This window comes from Corylus avellana, chromosome ca10 (genome assembly GCF_901000735.1).
Source record: "Corylus avellana chromosome ca10, CavTom2PMs-1.0".
In the NCBI taxonomy this organism is placed as follows: domain Eukaryota; kingdom Viridiplantae; phylum Streptophyta; class Magnoliopsida; order Fagales; family Betulaceae; genus Corylus; species Corylus avellana.
The window spans coordinates 21,878,462-21,899,547 of record NC_081550.1 but is presented as its reverse complement, the minus strand read 5'-3'; the positions used below and the strand labels follow the sequence as shown (position 1 = coordinate 21,899,547).

Genomic DNA, 21,086 nt, shown 5'->3' with positions numbered 1-21,086 from the left:
TCTCAACTAATAAAATATAACTTTATTCTCTCTCTTTAATAAAAAAATAGCCTCATTTCTCTACATAATGGCCATTTTAATGACCAATAGAAGGCTAAGGGTGCCCCTAGTAATTTTTTTTTACCAGGGGCACCCATAAAATTCTGATTGAAAATGCTTAATAAAATTTTTTTTAAAAAAATTTACCAGGGGCGTCTGCCCCCAGGTCGCCCCTGTGTAAATCCGCCACTGTCGTTAATAATATTATTTTGAAAAGAGAAAACAAAAAAGAGAAATAAAACGTTCCATCAAACAAAGCAAACTCAAAACTATTTGATATGATGGTAGGTATAGAAAAGAAAAATGGAGGTTTGTGGTGATCTTCAAATATTGTATAATGTATACTAGTAAGATTTCTCAATGAACAATACGAATCAGAGTTTTTTTTTTTTTTTGATGGCCAATGGAATAATATTGGAATGAAAAATGGTTAATGGAAATTTTGGAATTAATAAAAGGATTTAAAAATTGCAATGGGGTTAGTTACTTTGAGCCTTTGAGGTAGCCCACATGAAAGCCCGCGAAATTATTCCTACAGGCTACAACTCCCCCATCCACGTCAGCCGATGATTCTTCCATATCCTTCCGCCTAAACACCAATTAAGCCTTCCACGCAAGCGCAGCTCATCCACTCAAAGTTTGACACGCCTTCTTCATTTATTGTCTTCACCAAATATATGACGGCTGGCGCCTACTCGAAGAAATCTGGATGATGGATCCACCTTGCACCTTAAACCCTTCTGACCAATTCAATATTTCGCAGCACTAATTCTTCTGACCAACTTTTACATCCCAAATTCCCAATGGGCAATACCACCGCCAGCCTCCACCAATTCTCTCCTTTCCGCCAAATCACCTTCCTCGCATGCTTCCCAATTACTTTAGATAGTTTTATTTTTATTTTTCAGTGCTGTAACATTCGTCTCCCTCAGTTGAATCATCCTATTTTGACTTTACACCTCAGGACCTTTCAATCAAAGTCAATCAATGTCGGCTAAACGCATCTGATTCTGTCCAATGCAATGCAAAACGGGAAAAGAAACAAAACCCCCATGACTTTTCAAGATACTTACAATTCTTATTAACCCTTTTTATTTTTTTTCTCGTTTTCATCGCCACTGTCCAACCAATTTGCGATATTCTTTCTGTGCGTATCAATCCCCAATCTACCCATGGCCGATTCGGCTGCGGGGTACCCGGCGAACGTTCTGATCCCGGTCGATCTCTTCGTGTCCAAGAAACATCCCGGCCTTACACATGGCGATCTCGGGTTCGCCGACGCCTCCGGTAACATCGTTTTCAAGGTTGACCGTAAGTCTTCCAAATCCTTGGCCCGTAAGCGAGTTCTCCTCCTCGACTCCGAAGGAAATCCTCTGATTTCCATGCACCGTCACCATGTAAGTAAAGTCGCTGCGTCGGCTTGCTTCCCCTGAAAATATTTCCTGGAAATTCTTTTTTTCTGAAGAAAATCATTTTTAAAAGTCTATGTATCTTGTTGCAGAATGGTTCGTGGGAAGGGTTCAAGGGGGACGAAGACCAAAAGGACTTGATATTCAGGGTGCAGAGGAAGGGTAAGGCCGAGTTGGAGGTGATTCTTGATGACTCGGCCTCTGAGTTGAGGTTGAAAGGTTCCACTTTCCAGAAATCATGCACCATCTACAAAGGCAATGAGATACTAGCTCAGGTATATATGTGCTAAACTCTACTGGCATTGCAAATTACCTCACTAAAGCCTCGAAAGGGTCCAGATTTTGGTTATCTTATTCTGTATTCAGTTGGAATATGTATGCATACGTGTGAGTGGTTAAATAACCTGCAGTAGTCAGAAGAGTAAGAGCGCATTTGGTCTCGGGATTTCGCAGGCAACATTAACGACATTACCCAATGGAACCATTTCTGACTTAGCCATATTCATTTTCAGACCGGAAATAGCTTTGAAACATAAAAATATGACACACACATAGCGTAGGCGGTTAGGATTGGCACCACAAAAGACTATGATGTCATCCGCAAACAAGAAGTGTGATATGTTAATCACACCAGAGTGGCTAATGGCTATACCCCACAAAAAAGCATGAGAGAACACCCCATTAACGATTGCAGAAAGCTTTTACTTAAGATCTCCATAACAATAACAAACGGAGAAGGTGACAAAGTATCTCATTGTCTCAACCCACAGGAGCTACTAAAGAAATTAGATGGATTGCCATTCACTAAAACAGAAGAACACACCAAAGAAATACTATGAGCTATCCAAGAGCGCTATTTCTCCCCGAATCCTCACCTCCTCAACAAATAAAGAAGGAACTATAAATTGTAACACTGTAGTCCCATATTGAGAAGATGATTTGACAACATAAAGTGAGTGGTTTATAAAGACACTCATGGATGCTAAGTTCCATATTACTTACTAAGTAGGTGAAACTAAGATTAATAATTGATTCTAGAAAAGTTACAAATTGACTAGTCATTTTAAGGCGATAGTACAAATGTGGTTAGCATGTTCTCTGGGTCGTTACAAATGGTATTAGGCCACCTTGTAGTGCCATGTGGTATTAGAGTACTGGCTCCAAATTGATTAGTTCTTTTGGGGTGATAGCACAGATGTGGTTAGCGTTTGTTCGGGTTTGTTACACAATTGACATGATCATAGGACTTCTCAATATCCATTTTGCAAAGCACCTCTAACTCAATAGATATTATCCTGCTATCGAGACATTCATTAGCTATGAGTACAAAGTCAATGATTTGCCTACCTCTAACAAAAGCATTATGAGGCTTTGATATTGAGAAGCCTATTGGCAAGGACCTTGGCAATAATCTTGTAAGCTCCACTTACAAGACTAATAGGAACCCAAGTCCTTAAGATCAATAGCCCTGGATTTCTTTAGAATAAGCAGTGAAAGTGGCATTAAGACTTTTTCAAACTTACTACATTTTTAAAAATTGCGTTTTCATTAATACATGTTTTGAAATCACTAAATCACATGGACACTAAATGATAATTGGGTACAAACCCAGAGACTTTAAATTAGTAGTAGTCAGAAGGGTAAATGATAACTGGGTCCAAGTCCAAACCTAAAGATGTAAATGTTAAAGGGAGGATGGTTTATTGACATGTTATATCAGATCTTCACTTGGGGACTTTCGCAATGTTTATGCCTCAATTATTCTAGTCATACGCCTTTATGGGTTATTACAAGTTTATGTCTTGCCAATGAAATGATATTGGTCGATCATATTAATGAAGGTTAAGTGCATATTGGGTGCCTGATTTTTGTACTGTCTAGATGTTATGTTGTTTAATAATCTTCAATGGAGATTTACTACAACTGCGTAAATATGATGATTGGACAAAAGCAATATGGTACTTAAACTTGGTACACCTTTTATAGCTATGCTCAACAAAGTTCTGGATAAGCTACATGACTTCTTTGTTGTTCTGCTTTACATAACTTTTAAACTATGTTTTTTTTCCTATGTGGCCATATTTGTCTATCTTCTTGAACCTCCCAAACTTGAACCACATTACTCTTTCTTGGAAAGTTATATGTATGTGTTGCAGAAATGACATTAATATCGGTCTTGCTCATCTTTCAATAGATCCATCTAACTTCTCATGCATGAATTTTGTTCTAATTAATCATTTTTAATGTTGTTCTTCATGCATCTTTTCATTCCTTAACATTAAATTGCCTCATATAGATTGGTCATGTACCACTGGCTGCTGCAATGTTGTAGATTGGTTATATGTAGTTTTCCCTCTTAATTTGTAGTTTGAATTTACTGTAACTTGTAATGTATGATAAAGTCTGACTCTTACGGATATGTTTTCTTGCAGACTAGTCTTATGTACAAGTTGCGGCAGCTTTTTGTAGGGAGGGATAAATTTCGACTAACTATATTTCCCGGATTTGCTGATCATGCTTTGGTTGCAGCGTTGATTGTAATATTTTTTGATTGATGAACATGGTAGATTAAAGAAAATATTTCACACGTACATTTACATTTTTCCACCTTGCAAATAGGTTTGCTTGATTCTTTTACAGAGGGGTAAGAAAAGGTTCACACATATATGCCTTTGGGCTGTGTACCTATATATTAGCCTTGTGTAGTATGATTTAGTTCTTTATCACCCTTCTTTTGCTTGTATTTGTAGGAGAGGCTCATTGTTATTTGAAATTTGAGCAGCAAATTGCTGTAGATCTCAATCATTTTTTAGAAGCCCATTAACTGATGATGTAAGATTATGGTCTGTAAAATTAGTTTCTTCTAGATATTTTCCACATCCGGCTTCTTTAGACAATTTCTTAGTGGTGTAATTATTTGTATTTCTAATTCGAGCTAGGATTGGGATTCCTTGCCATTGCCCATTTTGTTTAAAACTGTGCTTTTCGCCTATGAAATTGCAGAGACATCCGTAGTCATAAACAAGGTTCATGAGTTTTGCTTTTAATCTCTCTTTGTTCACCTTTATCTCTAGCACTATATTTGGGAGTCTGGAGGGAGAGGAAAGGAGAAGACAAGTGGAAGAGGGGATTTGAAAAGAAGAGATAAAAGGAGATGAAATACTTCCCTTTCATTTTGTTGGGATTTTTCAATAAAGAACAGGGGGAGAGGGGAATAGATATCTCTTGCACTACTCCATAGTAAATTGCAAAGTAGATAGAAGATAAAATATCAAGAAAATTAACAATAAGATTTTGTTGGTTTGGGATAATAGAAAGTTTGTAAATGGTGAAAACCCATAAGCCCAAACCCAAGAGACCTGCTTGACTGCGTCGGTTGCAAAATGTTATAGATTGGCTATGTATTTTTTCAGTTAATATCAAATTCTTTAGGCATAACTCTCACGTACACTTTAATTTTTTTTATTTTATTTTTTAAATTCCCAATAGCTTTAATGGAAAATAAATGATATAAACTATCTATTTTCTTTCCCAAAATCACTTTATCTAATTCCATCAAAAAGTTATAACTAAAATTATAAAAGTTTTCAACGAAATATTACAACATTTATTATTTATTTAATTTTAACTTGGTTTATATTTTGATGTCTAAAGAATTATGTACAATCAAAAAATAATTTCAAACGAATAATTAAACACAAAACTATGACTTTAAATTTTAAAATTCACTTACATTTTTTTCATCTTATTTCTTTATATATATATATATCTCTCAAAGGCCATTAAAAGTTAGATTAAATAGAAATACACAAAATTATTATTATTCTTATTATTATATTTTTTTCAAAGACAAATTTTAAAATTCTTTTTGATATTTCAGGTGTTGAAACAATTCGCCTTAACAGCTGAAATATCGTCCTAACAGGTAATTGTGATAACGAGCTCGATCTAGCCTTAATAACATCAAAGGCGGCCAGCAGAGACTAAACTAAACCTCTCGTAATTCCTTTTGGGGCAGGAGAGAGCAGCCGAAACAATCAACGGCTTCCGATCACAGAAAGGTTTTCTGAACTCTTCCGCAGCTATCACTGTAAATAGACAAAGCTCTCTCACCGTTTTTGAGAGAGATACAGAATGGGAAGACAGAAAGGAGAAGGAGCTAAGGGCAAGGCAAGACCTTCAAGCAGCAGGTAAAATTTTTGAATTCTTCAATATAAATCGCTAATTTTGTTATTCTATGCATTAAAATTCAATTTATTTATTTATTTATTATTATTCAGTTTGGCGGCGTCGCTTGTGCCGGCGGGTTCCACAGCCACCGTTGGATTCGGCGGCTATGTCGGCGGCTCCCGTCTCGATTCTTCTCTCGCTAGCGACGACTCAATCCCGTTTGTTGTACGCTCCTCAAGTTTGATTTTTTCCTAAAAGAAATTTGAAGAAAATAGAAGTTGAACCTGTTATCTTTCATGCAAAAGTTGGAGAATTTCGCGTTAAACCGCTGTACTTTGAATTTTATGTCATGGATTAGAGTCTAATTGCGTTGTGAATTATGGTGTCTATGTGATAATTCTGCATTTTCTCTGTGTTTTATGTTTTCGGATTTGCAGGACATAGATGGTGAAGTTGCACAGCACTTGAAGAGGCTTGGAAGGAAGGATCCCACTACAAAGGTTATTATTTTTTTTGTTGATTATCTACCAATTTTCAAGGCTCTGAAATACTTTACCTCTCAAATTAAGTTTCTCCGAACACGCTTAAGTGTAGGACGATGTTAATATTACTTAAAGTGTAGGACGATGTTAATTTTTGCTATATGGTAAGAAGTAAGAACTAATTGGCTTTTTCTTTTTCTTCAACAGCTTAAAGCTTTGCAATCTCTATCTGTGCTGCTCAAGGAGAAGCCTGCGAGGGACATAGTACCGATTATTCCACAATGGGTATTGCTTTTCATCTCTCTCCATTTAGATTTTGGTCACATGTGTTGGTCATAGTGCACTCAAAGGGGATGATTCACATCTAACCATTCTATAGATGCAGCAATCAGCATCAGCATCTCTCAGTAACGACTTGGATATTTCATTGCTAATTAACATTTTAATCGAAATCATTGGCTCTGTAGTTTGTCATGCATGATGCCCGGCTAATATTTATATAAGCTGGTACTTCTGGCAATTGTTTATTTATTTTAGACTTTTGAGTACCCTGTGTTTTTTTTTTTTTTTTTGGGCAGGCATTCGAATACAAGAGGCTGTTGCAGGACTATAATAGGGAAGTTCGACGAGCCACTCATGACACAATGACTAATCTTGTAGTTGCTGTCGGGTGTGAACTTATCTTCTTTTTTTTTTTTTTTTTCAGCTTCTTGTGATACCTGTTTGGAAATTGATTTTAGGTTATATCTTGACAAAGCCATTGCTTTTGCTTGAGCTACCATAGTGGTAGCTTTTCTGCATGTTTCAGCCTCTACATTACTAGGTTGCTGCCAATTTGTTACTAATGCAGGCTGTAACATGAGTGAATATCTCCTTATCATTTTTTTTTGTGTGCTGATGGTAGTCTGATCTGATCAATGCGGCAAGTTAATAAGATCTTATATTGTTTTCAGCAAGGATCTCTTGTCTCGAATTCATGAATTTATATGTTTTTGAAGGATTTCCGTATAGTGGTAGCATATTCAAGCTTGCCATTTAATAGAATTAATTTCTGCAGCACTTTTCATCATTTTTACTTGTCCGTGTTACCCGTATTTTGCCCAAGTGCATTGATAATTTGCTTGTGGAACTCTTGTTTTTGTTTCACAGGAGAGATTTAGCCCCACATCTGAAGTCTTTGATGGGGCCATGGTGGTTTTCTCAATTTGATCCCGTTTTTGAAGTTTCTCAAGCTGCAAAAAGATCATTACAGGTCCGTTTTCATAAAAATTACCATGTTTTAAATGTTAATTTTACATGTCTTGTAGTGGGATATTGCCAAAAATGATAGTCTGCCTAACTATAAAAGAAACAGGAGGATGTAATGCAATTTATTGATTTCTCAATTGTGCTTTTTGGAATAATTTATTTGGTGGTATATTAGCCTTGGATGTTAAAAAATATTGGCTACAGGTGCAATTTGGGCCTGTTGACCTAGATTATCATTTAACATGCAGGGCCTGAATGTCGTCTACTTTGAAGTCAACCTTGAGTAATTTCCTGACATTTGTCTAGATGGTCTTTTCCAGCATTGGGCTGGGTGTGAATGGTGCTGACAATTGCCAGTGAATTGAAATTTATAATGCAGGGTATGCTTAGAAGAGTGCGTATGATGAACATTTAATTTGTTGAATATGAGATATGTTCATCATAAATTTTTGTTTATTAGCTTTTTTTTACAGATGAAATTGTACATTTAAATGTCTATCTATACAATTTCAATATGTCAATTTGATAATGTTGCCAAATTTTTCATAAACTTTTACAGATGAAATACATTTAAATGCCTATCTATACAATTTCAATATGTCAATCTGATAATGTTGCCAAATTTGTCATAAACTTTTTCCTTCTATGCATTTCAGATCTTCTTCTTCTTTCTTTTTGGAGATTCAAATCTGTTTCTGTAGTGTAAATATGTTCATCTCATCCTGTTAAGTGAGCCTCTTAAGCAGCTTTTCAATGCATTTATAGAATCTGGTCAATTATTCAATCAACGGCCAAGTTGTATTTATGAATTCAGTTTAGGTTTTAATCTTACGTAAATTGTGAACAACAGGCAGCCTTTCAAGCACAGGAGAAGAGATTAGATGCTTTAATGCTTTGCACAAATGAGATATTTATGTATCTGGAAGAAAATTTAAAGCTCTCACCAGAAAATATGTCTGATAAAGCAGTTGCTTCGGACGAGTTGAAAGAGATGCATCAGCAGGTAAACATTTGCTTGAGCAAAAGATACCCCCCTTACTATTATTTTATCGTGAAGGTGAAAACTTAAAAAATAAAAATAAAAATAAATAAAATAAAATAAAAAAATAAAAAGATATAAAATGTGTAAATAAATGGTTCCTAACATAGAAAAAAGGGGAAGAATAGTAAATTCCTTCTCACTCAGCTTCCAACATATCCTTTAGTGTTACTCTTCCAACTCTATTCCTTGGTAACCCCCCTCTCATCTCTCTCACTGCTCAGACCACAAAAGGAGAAAGATAGGGTAAAATACTCCAACCTCTCTCAGGTTTTATTATAACCACACGGGCTTCCCTCGCACTTCTAGAAGTTTCTTGGATCTCTTTAGTTACTATACATGACATGCACTTTAGCACCTTTTGTCTTTTGAATTAACAGCTCAATCAAAACCTCAGGAAATTTTTTTTGACAAGTAATCGTAAATTTTATTAAAAGCAAAAGGCGCCCCTATGTACACAGATAGTATACAACAGAAAATACCTAACTAGAACGTTCAAAAAAACCCCCAAACACCCCAACACCAAACTGCCAAAGACCCACAAAACACCTAAAGCCCTAAACCCACAAACACCTTAAGCCCACACGAAGCGCTCAACGCTAAAAAAATGTGAGCCTTTCCTTTACGACGACTAGAAGACACGCCTACAGCTTCATGGTTAATGAAGCATTCTAAATTTGATGGGTTTCTCATAGTATGGTCATTCTTCTTATTGGTCAAAAGGAAAATTGACAGCAAAGTCCAAATGAATCAAAGCTTGCAGGCTGCAAGTGAAGGTTGTGGACCATGAGGCTAAAAACACCAGACATTTTATGTATTTTTTCACTCCATCGGCCAACACTCCCAACTCTTGAACTAATTTGAACCTATCGAAGTTTCTGAATCATGCACCACTATTTTTTTAGAACCCCAAAGCTTCATTTCCTTGAGAAGTTGCCAACTAGATTACCACTTTAAGCATTGAAATCTCATTGTGGATTTCTGATTCAGTCGCCATACTAGGAAATTTGGTTGTTTAACCAAAAAGTATCCAGTTGTTGCTTCCAATCTGGGCCACACAATTGAAAGGTTCTTCTTTGGTCATGGGCTTGGTGGGGTTTGATTCGGATGAAATTGATGCCACATTGTTTACGGTTGATTCATGGGAGTTTTTTGTATGAAGCTTTGCTCCTTAATGGTTGAAAGAGTGTAGCCTCTGGTATATTGGTTAGAACATTTCTCTTTGAACATTTCCGTTTCAGAGATAAGAAGGTTGAGGTTTCATTCATGCTAGAGAAAGAGTAATTGTTGCCTAATGATAGCCAAGTTGGGTGCGGGCGGGAGTACGTTTCTAACTGTGTACAAGTGTCATTATATCTCTATGTGTTCAATATTTACTCTTTATTATTTTTCGATAAGGTGGTTTGCTATTATATCGTCTCTGAATTTTGTCCCTTATATTCTTGAATTGCAGGTGATATCTGGATCGTTACTGGCACTGGCCACACTACTCGATGTGTTGGTTAGCATGCAGTTAGAAAGACCTGGTTCTGAAAACGTAGCTCCCGAACCAAAACATGCTTCAAAGGCTAGGGAAATTGCTATTTTGTTTGCTGAAAAGTTGTTTAGTGCTAATAAATATTTTGTTGACTTTTTGAAGTCTCAAAGCTCTTCTATCCGGTCAGCTGCATTTTCTGTGTTAAGGAGTTTTATAAAAAACATTCCTCACACTTTTAATGAAGGAAGTATAAAAACTCTTTCTGGCACGATACTTGGTGCTTTCCAGGAGAAGGATCCTGCTTGTCATTCATCAATGTGGGATGCAGTGTTACTATTTTCTAAAAGATTCCCTGACAGTTGGACGTCCTTGAATGTTCAAAAAATCGTTCTCAATCGGTTTTGGCATTTTCTCAAGAATGGTTGCTTTGGATCTCAGCAGGTTTCTTACCCAGCTTTGGTTCTATTCTTAGACACTCTGCCGCCTAAAGCAATAGTGGGAGAGAAGTTTTTTCTTGACTTTTTCCAGAGCCTATGGGCAGGAAGGAATCCGTCCCATTCCTCAAATGCCAATAGACTAGCATTCTTCCGGGCATTTAAAGAATGTTTTCTTTGGGGATTACGTAATGCATCAAGGTTGGCTTTTCTTTCTTATTTTTCTTGTGGCATCCTATATTTTGTAGATCTAGTTGCATGTGCATTCAGTGGAGCTTGAGTTTATTTTTGTTATTATCATATTCTTCTTTTGCTGTCAGGTTTATTCTGTTTTTTTTCCTTGCTTTTGTGATTGTGGTCTTCTGTTTGATAGCAGATACTGTGAGGGAGTGGATTCCATCCGTCATTTTCAGGTCACTCTGATTGACAATATCCTTGTAAAGCTTTTGTGGCAAGACTACATGTTTTTTGTCAGCTTAAATAACCAGGACAAAGTCTTCTCCAGAATATCAGCAGATTCATCTGAGAACAATGATTCACCTTCTAATGAGAAGAAAGTGGAAACATCGACTATTAAGTATCCAATGAGCTATTTTAGAGACTTGGGAGAGTGTATTATTGAAATTCTTTCAGGCATAAGTTTAGTGGAACATGATCTGCTCTCGGGTTTCGCTGTTGAATTTCAGGAAACTTGCCTGGTTATGCTGCAGCAAACAGAGGACAAAGAAAGAGCTACTGAACATTTAGAGCGGGTCACTCATTTTATCTCATTAATGGAGCAACATGCAGTTCATAGAGGTGAAAATTGGCTTTTGGTTGATTTGGTGGGACCAATGTTGGTGAAGTCTTTCCCGTTGATAAGATCAATAGTAAGTTATTACTGCGCAAACTCTTCTGATTGGAGTAAGATTGAAAGTACTGTTGATTTATTCTACTTTTGTGGGATTTTATTTTTATTTTTTAAAGATATCTCACTTTTCTACGTCATTGACGCAAAAAGGCACATGAGAAATGCACACTGTACCACTTGTGTGCTCATTGTCTGCCAATTGAGTTCCATGCTGAGTCGTATTTCATCAAATGGGGGCCGTCTGTGAGCATTGTCCGTCCTACCAGTCGTGTATTAGAAAACTTATCCTCATGGCATCTTTAGCTAATGGGGACAGTTTTCCTGGTGTCTGCCTCAGAATGATTCATGTGATACTCAGGTGGCCCACCAGGCCATCAAAAAAAAGAAAAAAAGGGAAATGAAAATCCATGTCATGTGAAATGAAAAGAAGCTGGTGTTCATGAGAACATTGAAGTTTTTGCATTCTAATGTATTATTTTACTTTATGAAGGTTTTGAGAAATATAAAGGAGTACTCATCTAAAAAAACAGAAATATAAAGGAGCAATAGCATCTGATTTTGGGGAAGGCCTTAAAACAGTGATTTCTTAATCTCTATATACACTATAGTTTGAGCAATTCTACATGACATACAACTATGCAAGGAAAACTAATTTCTGTGAGGAACTTATTTCTTTTAGTTATCCATTAATTTTATGGAGTTCAATTGGTAATTGAGATTTCAGAGGTCTTATACATTGAGTATTCTTGTTAGAATCCATGATGTGATTTTTATATGTTCTCTTTATTTACATATTCACTCTTGAATTCTATGTTTTTTGATGACAGGACTCACCAGAGAGTGTGAGACTTCTATCAGTTGCTGTTTCTGTATTTGGACCACGCAAGATACTCCAAGAACTTTTTATTCACGATAAAGGTCACTCCTGTAGTTTTCTGTCTGATGGAAGGGATAAGCAATTGAAGGAAGAGCAGTTTATACAAATGTTCAGTGAAATTTTTGTTCCTTGGTGTTTGCGTGGAGATGATTGCTCTACCAGTGCTCGACTAGATCTATTGCTTGCCTTGCTTGATGATGAATATTTCTCTGAGCAGTGGGCTTCTGTTATAACATATGCAATTGACTTAAAGCATTCTGGAGTTGTGCCTGACTACCGAGTCTCCAACCAAATAGCAGTGTTGGCAGTGCTGTTAGAGAAAGCAAGAGATAAAATTACAATGAGGAAAGCGGGAGAAGATTTTTGTTCTCGAAAAGGTGCCAAACCAGATCACTGGCATCATGAGCATTTAGAACTGGCTGCTCTTGCTATTGCCCGTTCACTTCCTCCCTTCAGAAGTTCTGATTCTCAGTTTCTGTGGTATGTGAATCAAGACTTTTGTAATGATGTGTTTCGATCATGTCTGACTCTTAATCTGGAATTGACATCATGGCTTATGGCGAAGTAAATGAACTGTAAATATTTAATTTGATATTATGCTTCAACCATAAGCATAGCACAAAAAATTATGAAAAAATCATATATAGACTCTTCGTAATGCATCATATTCATAACTTGCTGTACTGCGGTACTTTGGTAGTTCACTCATTTTGAGGTTTCCATATACGAAGTAACTCTTTTACTTGCACATTCTGCATCAACCCTTGCTTTACCTTAATCTCTTCTAGTTTACCAATATGATGCTCCTATCATGGTCTGTTACTTCCCTATCGGCCCTTTGGTTGAATTTTATATAATGACACAAACACTACTTTGAGGTATTGCTTCCAAAAGAATCCCCTAGCCAAAGAATGGATACTATCTGGCTCCTCTTCATAATTGTTTTTCACCAAAATCACTTCTCTGTTTAGTAGTCGCCCTTTCCTTGGAGTTGACTATGTTCTATTTGTAGGAAAGCTTTGATTATCTTGCATTTGACTGGATATTTGAATGAATTTTGATTCTTTCAATGGTGATTGTCTTGCATTTGAGTTCTTGGTGCTTATACGAGAAAAAATTGAAATTGATGACTTGAGTGTTTGATTCTGATTATTACATATTGCGACCTTAAGCATCTGCCCTTTCCCGCAGTGCTGTTCTTGGTAAAGAAGGGGATGAAACTTCCTTTGTGTCCAGAAATACATTGATCATGATATTTGAGGAGGTTTTCAGAAAGTTACTCTCTTTTGTTCTGGAGTCATCTTTGAGTTGGGTTAGGGATGCAGGTTCTATGTTAGCTGCTGGGGCAAAGAGTTATGGGGTGGAACTGAAAAGCTCTTTCAATGTGTGTGAGATGGCTCAGTTTGCTCTTGAAGTACTTGATGGTAGCTTCTTTTGCTTAAAGACACTCGGAGAGGAAAATGGGCTACTGCCAGGTATTTCAGCTGCAATATTTTTTATGGACTGGGAGTTTAGCATTGGGACAGCTATAGATGATGCAATTGATGATGACTCCAAAGAAATAATCAAGGCCAGGTTGGATTTTGGTGAGTCACTGCATGGGTTTTATTGTAAGATAAGTAATCAATTCTGGAAAAGCCTCAGTATACACAATAGAAGGAGATTAGGGAGTATCTTGATTCAGTCTATTCGTTCTGCCATCTTCAGTGAAGATAGACTAAATGCCGATAAAATCACCTCTTTGTGCTGTTTGTGGATGCTTGAGGTTCTTGAATTTCTTTGCCAAGATCGAGATGAGGAACAAAATCTTTTAGATCAGCTTCTGAGCAAGAGTGATACGTGGCCATTGTGGATCAATCCTGATCTTAACACCCCCAAGGTAGCAGCTGCGCTGGATGTCGAAAATGCACCCATTGATATTCATGTGAGTGGAATTTTGAAGAACTTTTTCTGCTTGCTTGATCTGATTAGGACAGTTATGTGTTATTGATGCCTTATTGTTGTTTTTGTTTTGTTTTATTTATTTTACATGAAAGAACATTATGCAACATGCCGCATCTCCAGTGCACATACCCCTTGCCCCACATATTTACCTGAATTCCCAACCTATCCTAGGTGATATAACAAGCCCTCAGATGCCTTTTGGCATTATCAATTTGTTCTTGAAAGTACCTCTATGATAGTCTTCTGCTTTTGGTTCTTGGTCTGTCAGTTGGAGCATGGTAGCATGCTTAGAGCTATTGGACTTATCTCTTTTTTACCACTGTGGTATGCAGTTCACACTTTGCGTGATAATTATAAATGCTCTACTTTTCTTTCATATTTCTTCCAGAAAATGTTAATTCACAAGTATGATCATAGTTCTTTACTAGTTCTAAGGGTAATCCTGATGCATGGACTCTATGGCCTACGTAGAATCCATCTCAGTAGATTGTTGGACAAACAGGTAATGAAAGCCCATTTATGCCTCTAGCACGGATATCATTCTTATTGCTATTTCTATTACTCTAGTTATTAGTTATGCCCACTAGCACTAATCGAATTTAAAGTGATCCCATCTAGTATGGATGCAAATCTTATGAGCTAGCACTATCTCGTTGAAAGGTTCTGTACATCTGCCCTTTGTCAAGGCATTTCTTTAGACAAAGTTCTTCTAAAATAGGCCTCTGTTGCAGGCCTTTGTCCAGCGCTGACAGATAACAAAGCACAAATTTTAGCTCTTCACACATCCAGAGGCCCTCCTGATTTAAAATAGACTACCTGATAGAAATATGTTAGCTAGTTGCCTGACTTGATATGCCACCATTGCTAGCTATGCCCATTTTAAACAATTGTCCATTTTTGTAGCTTAAATAATATACATCTGTGTGTAGTTGATATTGAATTCCTCCTTTTACTTGCCAAATAATATACATTGCCTGGGCAAGCCAATAGTTGCCAGTAAGCACTATAGATATTTTTTTATTTATCAGCTTGATCCATAAGAGGTATTGTCAACCCAATAAGGAAACGGTTGTGTTTAGGTTATACTTCTCACAATTTTTCTGATAACAGCCCCTGTAACAATGGAAAAGGGGTTTGATATTAGGCTAAGCTTCAAAGTTTTCTTAATACCAGCCCCTGGCACCATGAAAAAAGAGTAGTTGATTTTGTTAAAAGTCACTTTTTTAGTTGTGTAAATTGTGTGAAATCTTTCATTCAGATATAAGAACGGTATGACCAACAAATTGCAATATATGCCAACTGCAGGCTTCTGGGAGTAACAAGTTTGTTTCTTTTATCAACAAACTTATCTTGAAAATTGGTGTAGATAGAGTTTTTGGTTTGGTTGAACATATTCCATCTTCACCCGAGGAAGCAACTAAGGAAGAGGTTACTTCTAAAGCCTGGCTCGCTGCTGAAATATTGTGCGCATGGAAATGGCCAGGAGGCAGTGCTGTAGCTTCTTTCTTGCCTTTACTGAGTTCATATGCCAAGTGTAGAAGTTGTTGTTTCCAGGAAAGCTTGTTGGATTCCATTTTCAACATATTACTTGGTGGTGCTCTTGTTTGTGGAGGAAAAAGTGCACATAGTTTTTCGTATGTGTGGCCTGCTTCAGGTGATGAAGTCAAGGAAATTGAAGAACCCTTCTTGAGAGCTCTTGTATCTTTTCTTTTTACTTTGTTCACAGATGGTATATGGGAAACAGAGAAAGCTATGGCACTGTTTGAATTTCTTGTGAATAAACTTTTTATTGGTGAAGAAATAAACAGAAACTGTTTGAGAATTCTTCCTCCTCTTGTGAACATTCTTGTACGAACATCATGTCGAAGACACATTGGATCTGGTGAATCTGCTACAGACGCTAAACTTGATTTGTCTGAGGAAAATCATATGCAGGATACTATTGAAGGCTGGCTCCAAAGAACACTATTGTTCCCACCTTTGGTTTTGTGGCAAACAGGAGAAGGTAAATGCATGTTTCTTTTTAATCAATAAATATAAGTTATCATTGAAAGGGCAGGGGCGGAGAGGTAATATGGATCATTGAAAGGGTTCATAGAATATATGATGTTCTAAGACCTTTTGATTCATGGCAATATCCTACTTTGGAGTTGGGACCATCAAGTGGCAGGTCCCACCTTCCTCATGTTCTCTATGCAATGAAGGGTCATTTAGTTGTGCTAACAGTTCATTTTGGTGATGTTTATAGTATTTGCTTGTTAATTCTACCAATCTTTGTTTTGTTGTAGATATGGAAGATTGGTTTCAGTTGGTTTTATCCTGTTATCCTTTTAGTGCAATGGAGGGTATGCAAGCGCTAAAGCAGGAGAGAAACGTCGGTGCTGCGGAGCAAACTTTTTTGCTTAAATTATTTCGGAAGCAGAGACATGGCGCTGGTGCATCAACTGCAGTTAATAAGCTGCCAGAGGTGCAGATGTTGCTATCAGAGCTAATGGTAATTTCAGTTGGTTACTGCTGGAAGGAGTTTAATGAGGAAGATTGGGAGTTTTTGTTGTCTCATTTAAGGCGTTGGATTCAATCAGCAGTCATAATGATGGAGGAAATAGCTGAAAACGTGAACAACGCTATCATTAATGTCTCTACTTCTGATAACTTGGATGTTATTTTTGAAAAACTTGAGCAAATTGTTTTGGTTTCGGATCCTTTTCCTATAGATATTGCTACAAGTGCCCTCTTATCATTTTCTCTGTTTTCTGGGCCTCTTGTTAATCAACAAGCAGAGAGAACAGAAAGATTGGACCCCATTAAAGACCGGATTCTAGAAGGTATTCTTCGCTTATTTTTTTGCACAGGAATCGCTGAGGCTATCGCGAGTTCCTGTTGTCATGAGGCTGCATCTATTGTAGCATCTTACCGGCTTCAATATCCCTACTTCTGGGAGTTAATAGCTTCAAGTGTTGTTAGTTCTTCGTCACATGTTAGAGATAAAGCAGTGAAGTCGGTTGAGTTTTGGGGACTAAGCAAAGGGCCTATTAGCTCTTTGTATGCTATTCTTTTTTCCTCCAGACCAGTTCATTTGTTGCAGTTTGCTGCTTATGTTATGCTTTCAACTGAACCTGTTTTAAACTTGGCTATCATTGGAGAAGACACTGCATGTTACCTGGATAGCAATACTACTGGTGACCAGGATTCGAGCCGCCTGGATTTGTCATCAAAACAAGATATCCATTTGAAGGAAGAAATATCTTGCATGATTGAGAAGTTACCTTATGAGGTTCTTGAAATGGATTTGGTGGCACAACAACGGGTAAGTTTGCTTGATTGCATACTTTATATAATCCCTGCTGTCTTTTCACCAATCTCATTTTTCATAGGACTAATGTCAGCGTTTGATGATATTTTCAGGTAAATGTCTTCCTTGCTTGGTCTTTGTTGCTATCACATTTATGGTCATTACCACCATCATCAAATGCAAGGGATAGACTGGTCCAGTATATACAAGATTCCGTGAATTCAGTGATTTTAGATTGCCTCTTCCAGCACATTCCTGTAGAACTGTATATGGTACATAGCCTGAAGAAGAAAGACATAGAGCTTCCTGCTGAGATATCAGAAGTTGCAAGTGCAGCAACACGTGCCATTTCAACGGGTTCATTGTTGTGCTTTGTGGAATCCCTTTGGCCTGTTGAAGAAGTGAAAATAGCTTCGCTTGCTGGAGCAATATTTGGTCTGATGCTTCGTCTTCTTCCTGCTTATGTTCGAGGGTGGTTTAGTGATTTACGTGATCGTTCTACATCATCTGCAATTGAATCCTTTACAAGAGCGTGGTGCAGCCCCCCTCTGATTGCAAATGAACTATCCCAGGTGTGTTTGTTTGACACATGTTTTTATTTGTAGGAAATGGCATTAGCACTGATTTTCAAGTAAATCTCTTTATTTTGGTGGGCTCTATTTACCTGGATATGATGGAAAGTGATTGTTTAACTTCATTTAATAAATGTTAAAGTTACACTGGCTCCCAATTATTGTTCTATTATAAGGGGTGGGCTCTATTTACCTGGACATGATGGAAAGTTATTGTGTAACTTCATTTAATAAATGTTAAAGTTACATTGGCTCCCAATTATTGTTCTATTATAAGGGGCCACCCTGATTTGACTGTTTACAGCTCTCTGATAATGAAAATAACTTCTTTCCATTGTGGTTTTTAATTATTAGAGAACCACTGGATAGCTCTGACATTATTGCTTTGCAATGCAGATTAAGAAAGCAAAATTTGCTAATGAGAATTTTTCAGTTAGCGTAAGTAAATCAGCAAATGAAGTTGTTGCAACCTATACAAAGGATGAAACAGGAATGGATCTAGTCATCCTTCTTCCTGCATCTTACCCTTTACGCCCTGTGGATGTTGATTGTACAAGGAGCCTAGGGATTAGTGAAGTGAAGCAGAGGAAATGGTTAATGTCTATGATGTCATTTGTCCGTAATCAGGTACCTGTTAGGCATATTGGTTCACCTTTCATAATTTCTGATCTTATTTCTGTCTACTGATAGAGGGTTCAAGACATGTAATTGTTCTTTATGCTATTGGTGGACATGATTTGATCATTGGAGTCATCTGACTATATACGGACCTAGCAGCGGATGTGAAGTTGGGCAGCTTGATCAGACGCAAGAAGCGTTGCCTGCGACTGGATACTCTATAAGCAGTTCCTATGGAAGGGAAAGAAATGGGGGGTTGGGCTGCCTGCAGACAAGAAGGGACAAAATGAGACAATAAGATAAACTAGTGTTCCATTGAAATGGACAGCTGTGAGAGGAAGCTAATAATAACATGAATAGGATTAGTATGAGGCATAGTAGATAATAAGTTTTTATTTTTTATTTTTTATTTTAATATGCTTTGCTTCTGTGATGCAGAACGGAGCTTTAGCAGAAGCCATCGGAATATGGAAGTGCAACTTTGACAAAGAATTCGAAGGCGTTGAGGAGTGCCCTATCTGTTACAGTGTCATTCACACTGTCAACCACAGCCTTCCTCGCCTTGCTTGCAAGACCTGCAAACACAAGTTCCATTCAGCCTGTCTCTACAAGTGGTTCTCAACTTCTCACAAATCAACTTGCCCTCTGTGCCAGTCTCTATTCTGATCTAGACATCAGCCTGGAGTCACAAGCTTTAACAAAATTTACTTGTCTATATCACATGGAGAAAAGAAGTGGTTGAATGTAGAGTAGAAGCGTGGACGCGTGCATCTAAAGAAAAAGACTCAAATTTTTGTGCAAAAGAAGTAGAAAAAACGGGGAAGCATAGTATAGAAGGCAAAATTGTGAGCTCTCTCTCTCTCTCTTGCTTTCAAATTGGAATATTTTAGTGCTCCAGGTATTGATGATTATGGTTTTTGTCTTGCTCAGTGCCAGTAACTAAAGCTTCCTTCAAGAGCATAGATAAGATACATTGATCTATCACCTCTGCATGAACCAAATCAAAATGGTACTTTGTAGTTTTGCAGGATTTTGTATATCTGGGCAATATAAAAATCCCTTTGAAAGTGGTTGGACTTAATACCTGCATATGCATTTCAGCTTTTGTCAACTCTTACCGAGTTCAGATGAAGTTGGATGTTGTCTCCCAGTAACTGTAACTACAATACTTTTATTGAGGTTTTGAATGTCAGTTCTGAGCCCCGATCTCAGATACAGAGAAAAATCCCAGATTTTTTGGCACTCTTTTAATTACATAGATTAGGTCTGTGAAGCTAATGGAAGCCAAATGTGCTTCCTTTTAGAATCTCTGCAATCTTGAAAGTTTGAAATAATTACACCACCATCTGAATTGTTTATTTTATAATCATTTGCTCAGCCTTAAAAGTATATTTGAGTGTTCCTTTGCTAAATGCTCATTCTATATTCCCTCCAATTTAGCTTGTACCCCAATTTTGAGGTAGGAAAAGGGTAAACGATAGAGACTATTTATACAAGTAAATAAAGAAGGAAAATCCGCAACAGATTAAATTTTCCATGTGTGCTTATGCAGTAGTTTATCATTGGTACCTGCTTTGTTGATTTGGAGATAACTGAGTTTGTTTATTAACGCTTTTTCATTCTCTTCTATCTTCTCTTTTCAAAACAAAAACATTAACAATCAAAAACACAAAATACTCAAAAACTACTTTCACCTTTATGTCACATCATAACACTTCAAACAAAAAACAAAATACACCTTCTAAAAAGCATTAACAAGTTGTTACATCATATGTTTGGTTGGTTCTATTATCAATACTTTGACATTCATATTAATCCGTGCAGATTAGCATGGACATATACTGGATCAATCCATGGTCATCAGAGCTTTGATCTCTTCCCCCTGCTTCTTGTTCTCCGTTATTACTTGTAATGATATTACACATTTAGAAGATGATAGTGCCAGATAAGAAAGTCCTTGCAAGTATTGTTAAAAGTTCAACAGATCAATAGAAAGTAAATGATAGGGTTCCTAGATATTCTCTTCTCTATCATTTGTGAGAAGCACAAAGGAATGTTAGTGCTTTGTAGAATTTAACCACTAATCCTGACAACTTAGTCCTTGTTCTGTATGTGTCTTTTAATTTAATTTCTATCAAATGAGGAAATGCTCATAATTTCTTGGAAGATTACGTAACTTTGGCATTGATTCAAAGGAACATAATGCTAGTTGCATTTTTCTTGCAATTTTTCCCTCATGTCACTTCATATGTGTAGACATTTATCTTCTTGGAATGAAAAGAGTTGAAAGCTTGCATGATCGTTATTTTGGAGGTGCTCCAAAAGCAGATGGCTCATGCCAAGATAAAATGATCAATGGACCCATTCCTTCTACTTGTATTGCATTTGGATTTAGATAAGTGTCAATTATTTGCTACCTTTTTTTTAACAGAAATGTCATATTTCTTGGGCATTAATTTCTGTAACCTAATTCTTATGGTGCTCTTCTTCCCTACAATGCAATAGTCTTTGATCTGTTGAATCTAAGAATTATGTGTGCCACATTCTTTTCATTTTAGAGAAATCAAGTGCTTTTGATGAAAGCAAAGAGTTAACTATGCATGGTTGACTTGGTAAACAAAAGACTAGTCATTAG

The 21,086-nt window shown here is 37.0% G+C and overlaps 2 protein-coding genes across 2 annotated transcripts; both read left to right on the top strand.

Moving 5' to 3' along the window:
* The first annotated feature begins 228 nt into the window (after positions 1-228).
* LOC132163764 (protein LURP-one-related 7) lies at positions 229-4,405 on the top strand. The gene is made up of 3 exons (XM_059574136.1): positions 229-1,436; positions 1,541-1,723; positions 3,881-4,405. Exons 1-3 carry the CDS (start codon positions 1,212-1,214, stop codon positions 4,001-4,003), a joined length of 531 nt encoding a protein of 176 aa, XP_059430119.1. The 5' UTR covers positions 229-1,211; the 3' UTR covers positions 4,004-4,405.
* Positions 4,406-5,442: 1,037 nt separating this feature from the next.
* Positions 5,443-20,622, top strand: LOC132163282 (E3 ubiquitin-protein ligase listerin). Its single transcript, XM_059573510.1, has 17 exons — positions 5,443-5,638; positions 5,729-5,843; positions 6,056-6,118; positions 6,308-6,385; positions 6,679-6,770; positions 7,250-7,352; positions 8,199-8,351; positions 9,841-10,499; positions 10,675-11,167; positions 11,976-12,505; positions 13,217-13,949; positions 15,275-15,974; positions 16,258-17,276; positions 17,375-17,833; positions 18,230-18,460; positions 18,890-19,296; positions 20,276-20,622. Exons 1-16 carry the CDS (start codon positions 5,583-5,585, stop codon positions 19,115-19,117), a joined length of 5,712 nt encoding a protein of 1,903 aa, XP_059429493.1. The 5' UTR covers positions 5,443-5,582; the 3' UTR covers positions 19,118-19,296; positions 20,276-20,622.
* Positions 20,623-21,086: the final 464 nt, after the last annotated feature.

Excerpts from the sequence above, each read along its gene's own strand:
- LOC132163764 (XM_059574136.1), top strand. The coding sequence starts at position 1,212 with ATGGCCGATTCGGCTGCGGGGTACCCGGCGAACGTTCTGATCCCGGTC. Across the intron at positions 1,437-1,540 it reads TTTCCATGCACCGTCACCAT|AATGGTTCGTGGGAAGGGTT; the intron begins GTAAGTAAAGTC and ends ATCTTGTTGCAG. Across the intron at positions 1,724-3,880 it reads GCAATGAGATACTAGCTCAG|ACTAGTCTTATGTACAAGTT; the intron begins GTATATATGTGC and ends GTTTTCTTGCAG.
- LOC132163282 (XM_059573510.1), top strand. The coding sequence starts at position 5,583 with ATGGGAAGACAGAAAGGAGAAGGAGCTAAGGGCAAGGCAAGACCTTCA. Across the intron at positions 13,950-15,274 it reads ATGCACCCATTGATATTCAT|GCTTCTGGGAGTAACAAGTT; the intron begins GTGAGTGGAATT and ends TGCCAACTGCAG. Across the intron at positions 18,461-18,889 it reads TGTCATTTGTCCGTAATCAG|AACGGAGCTTTAGCAGAAGC; the intron begins GTACCTGTTAGG and ends TCTGTGATGCAG.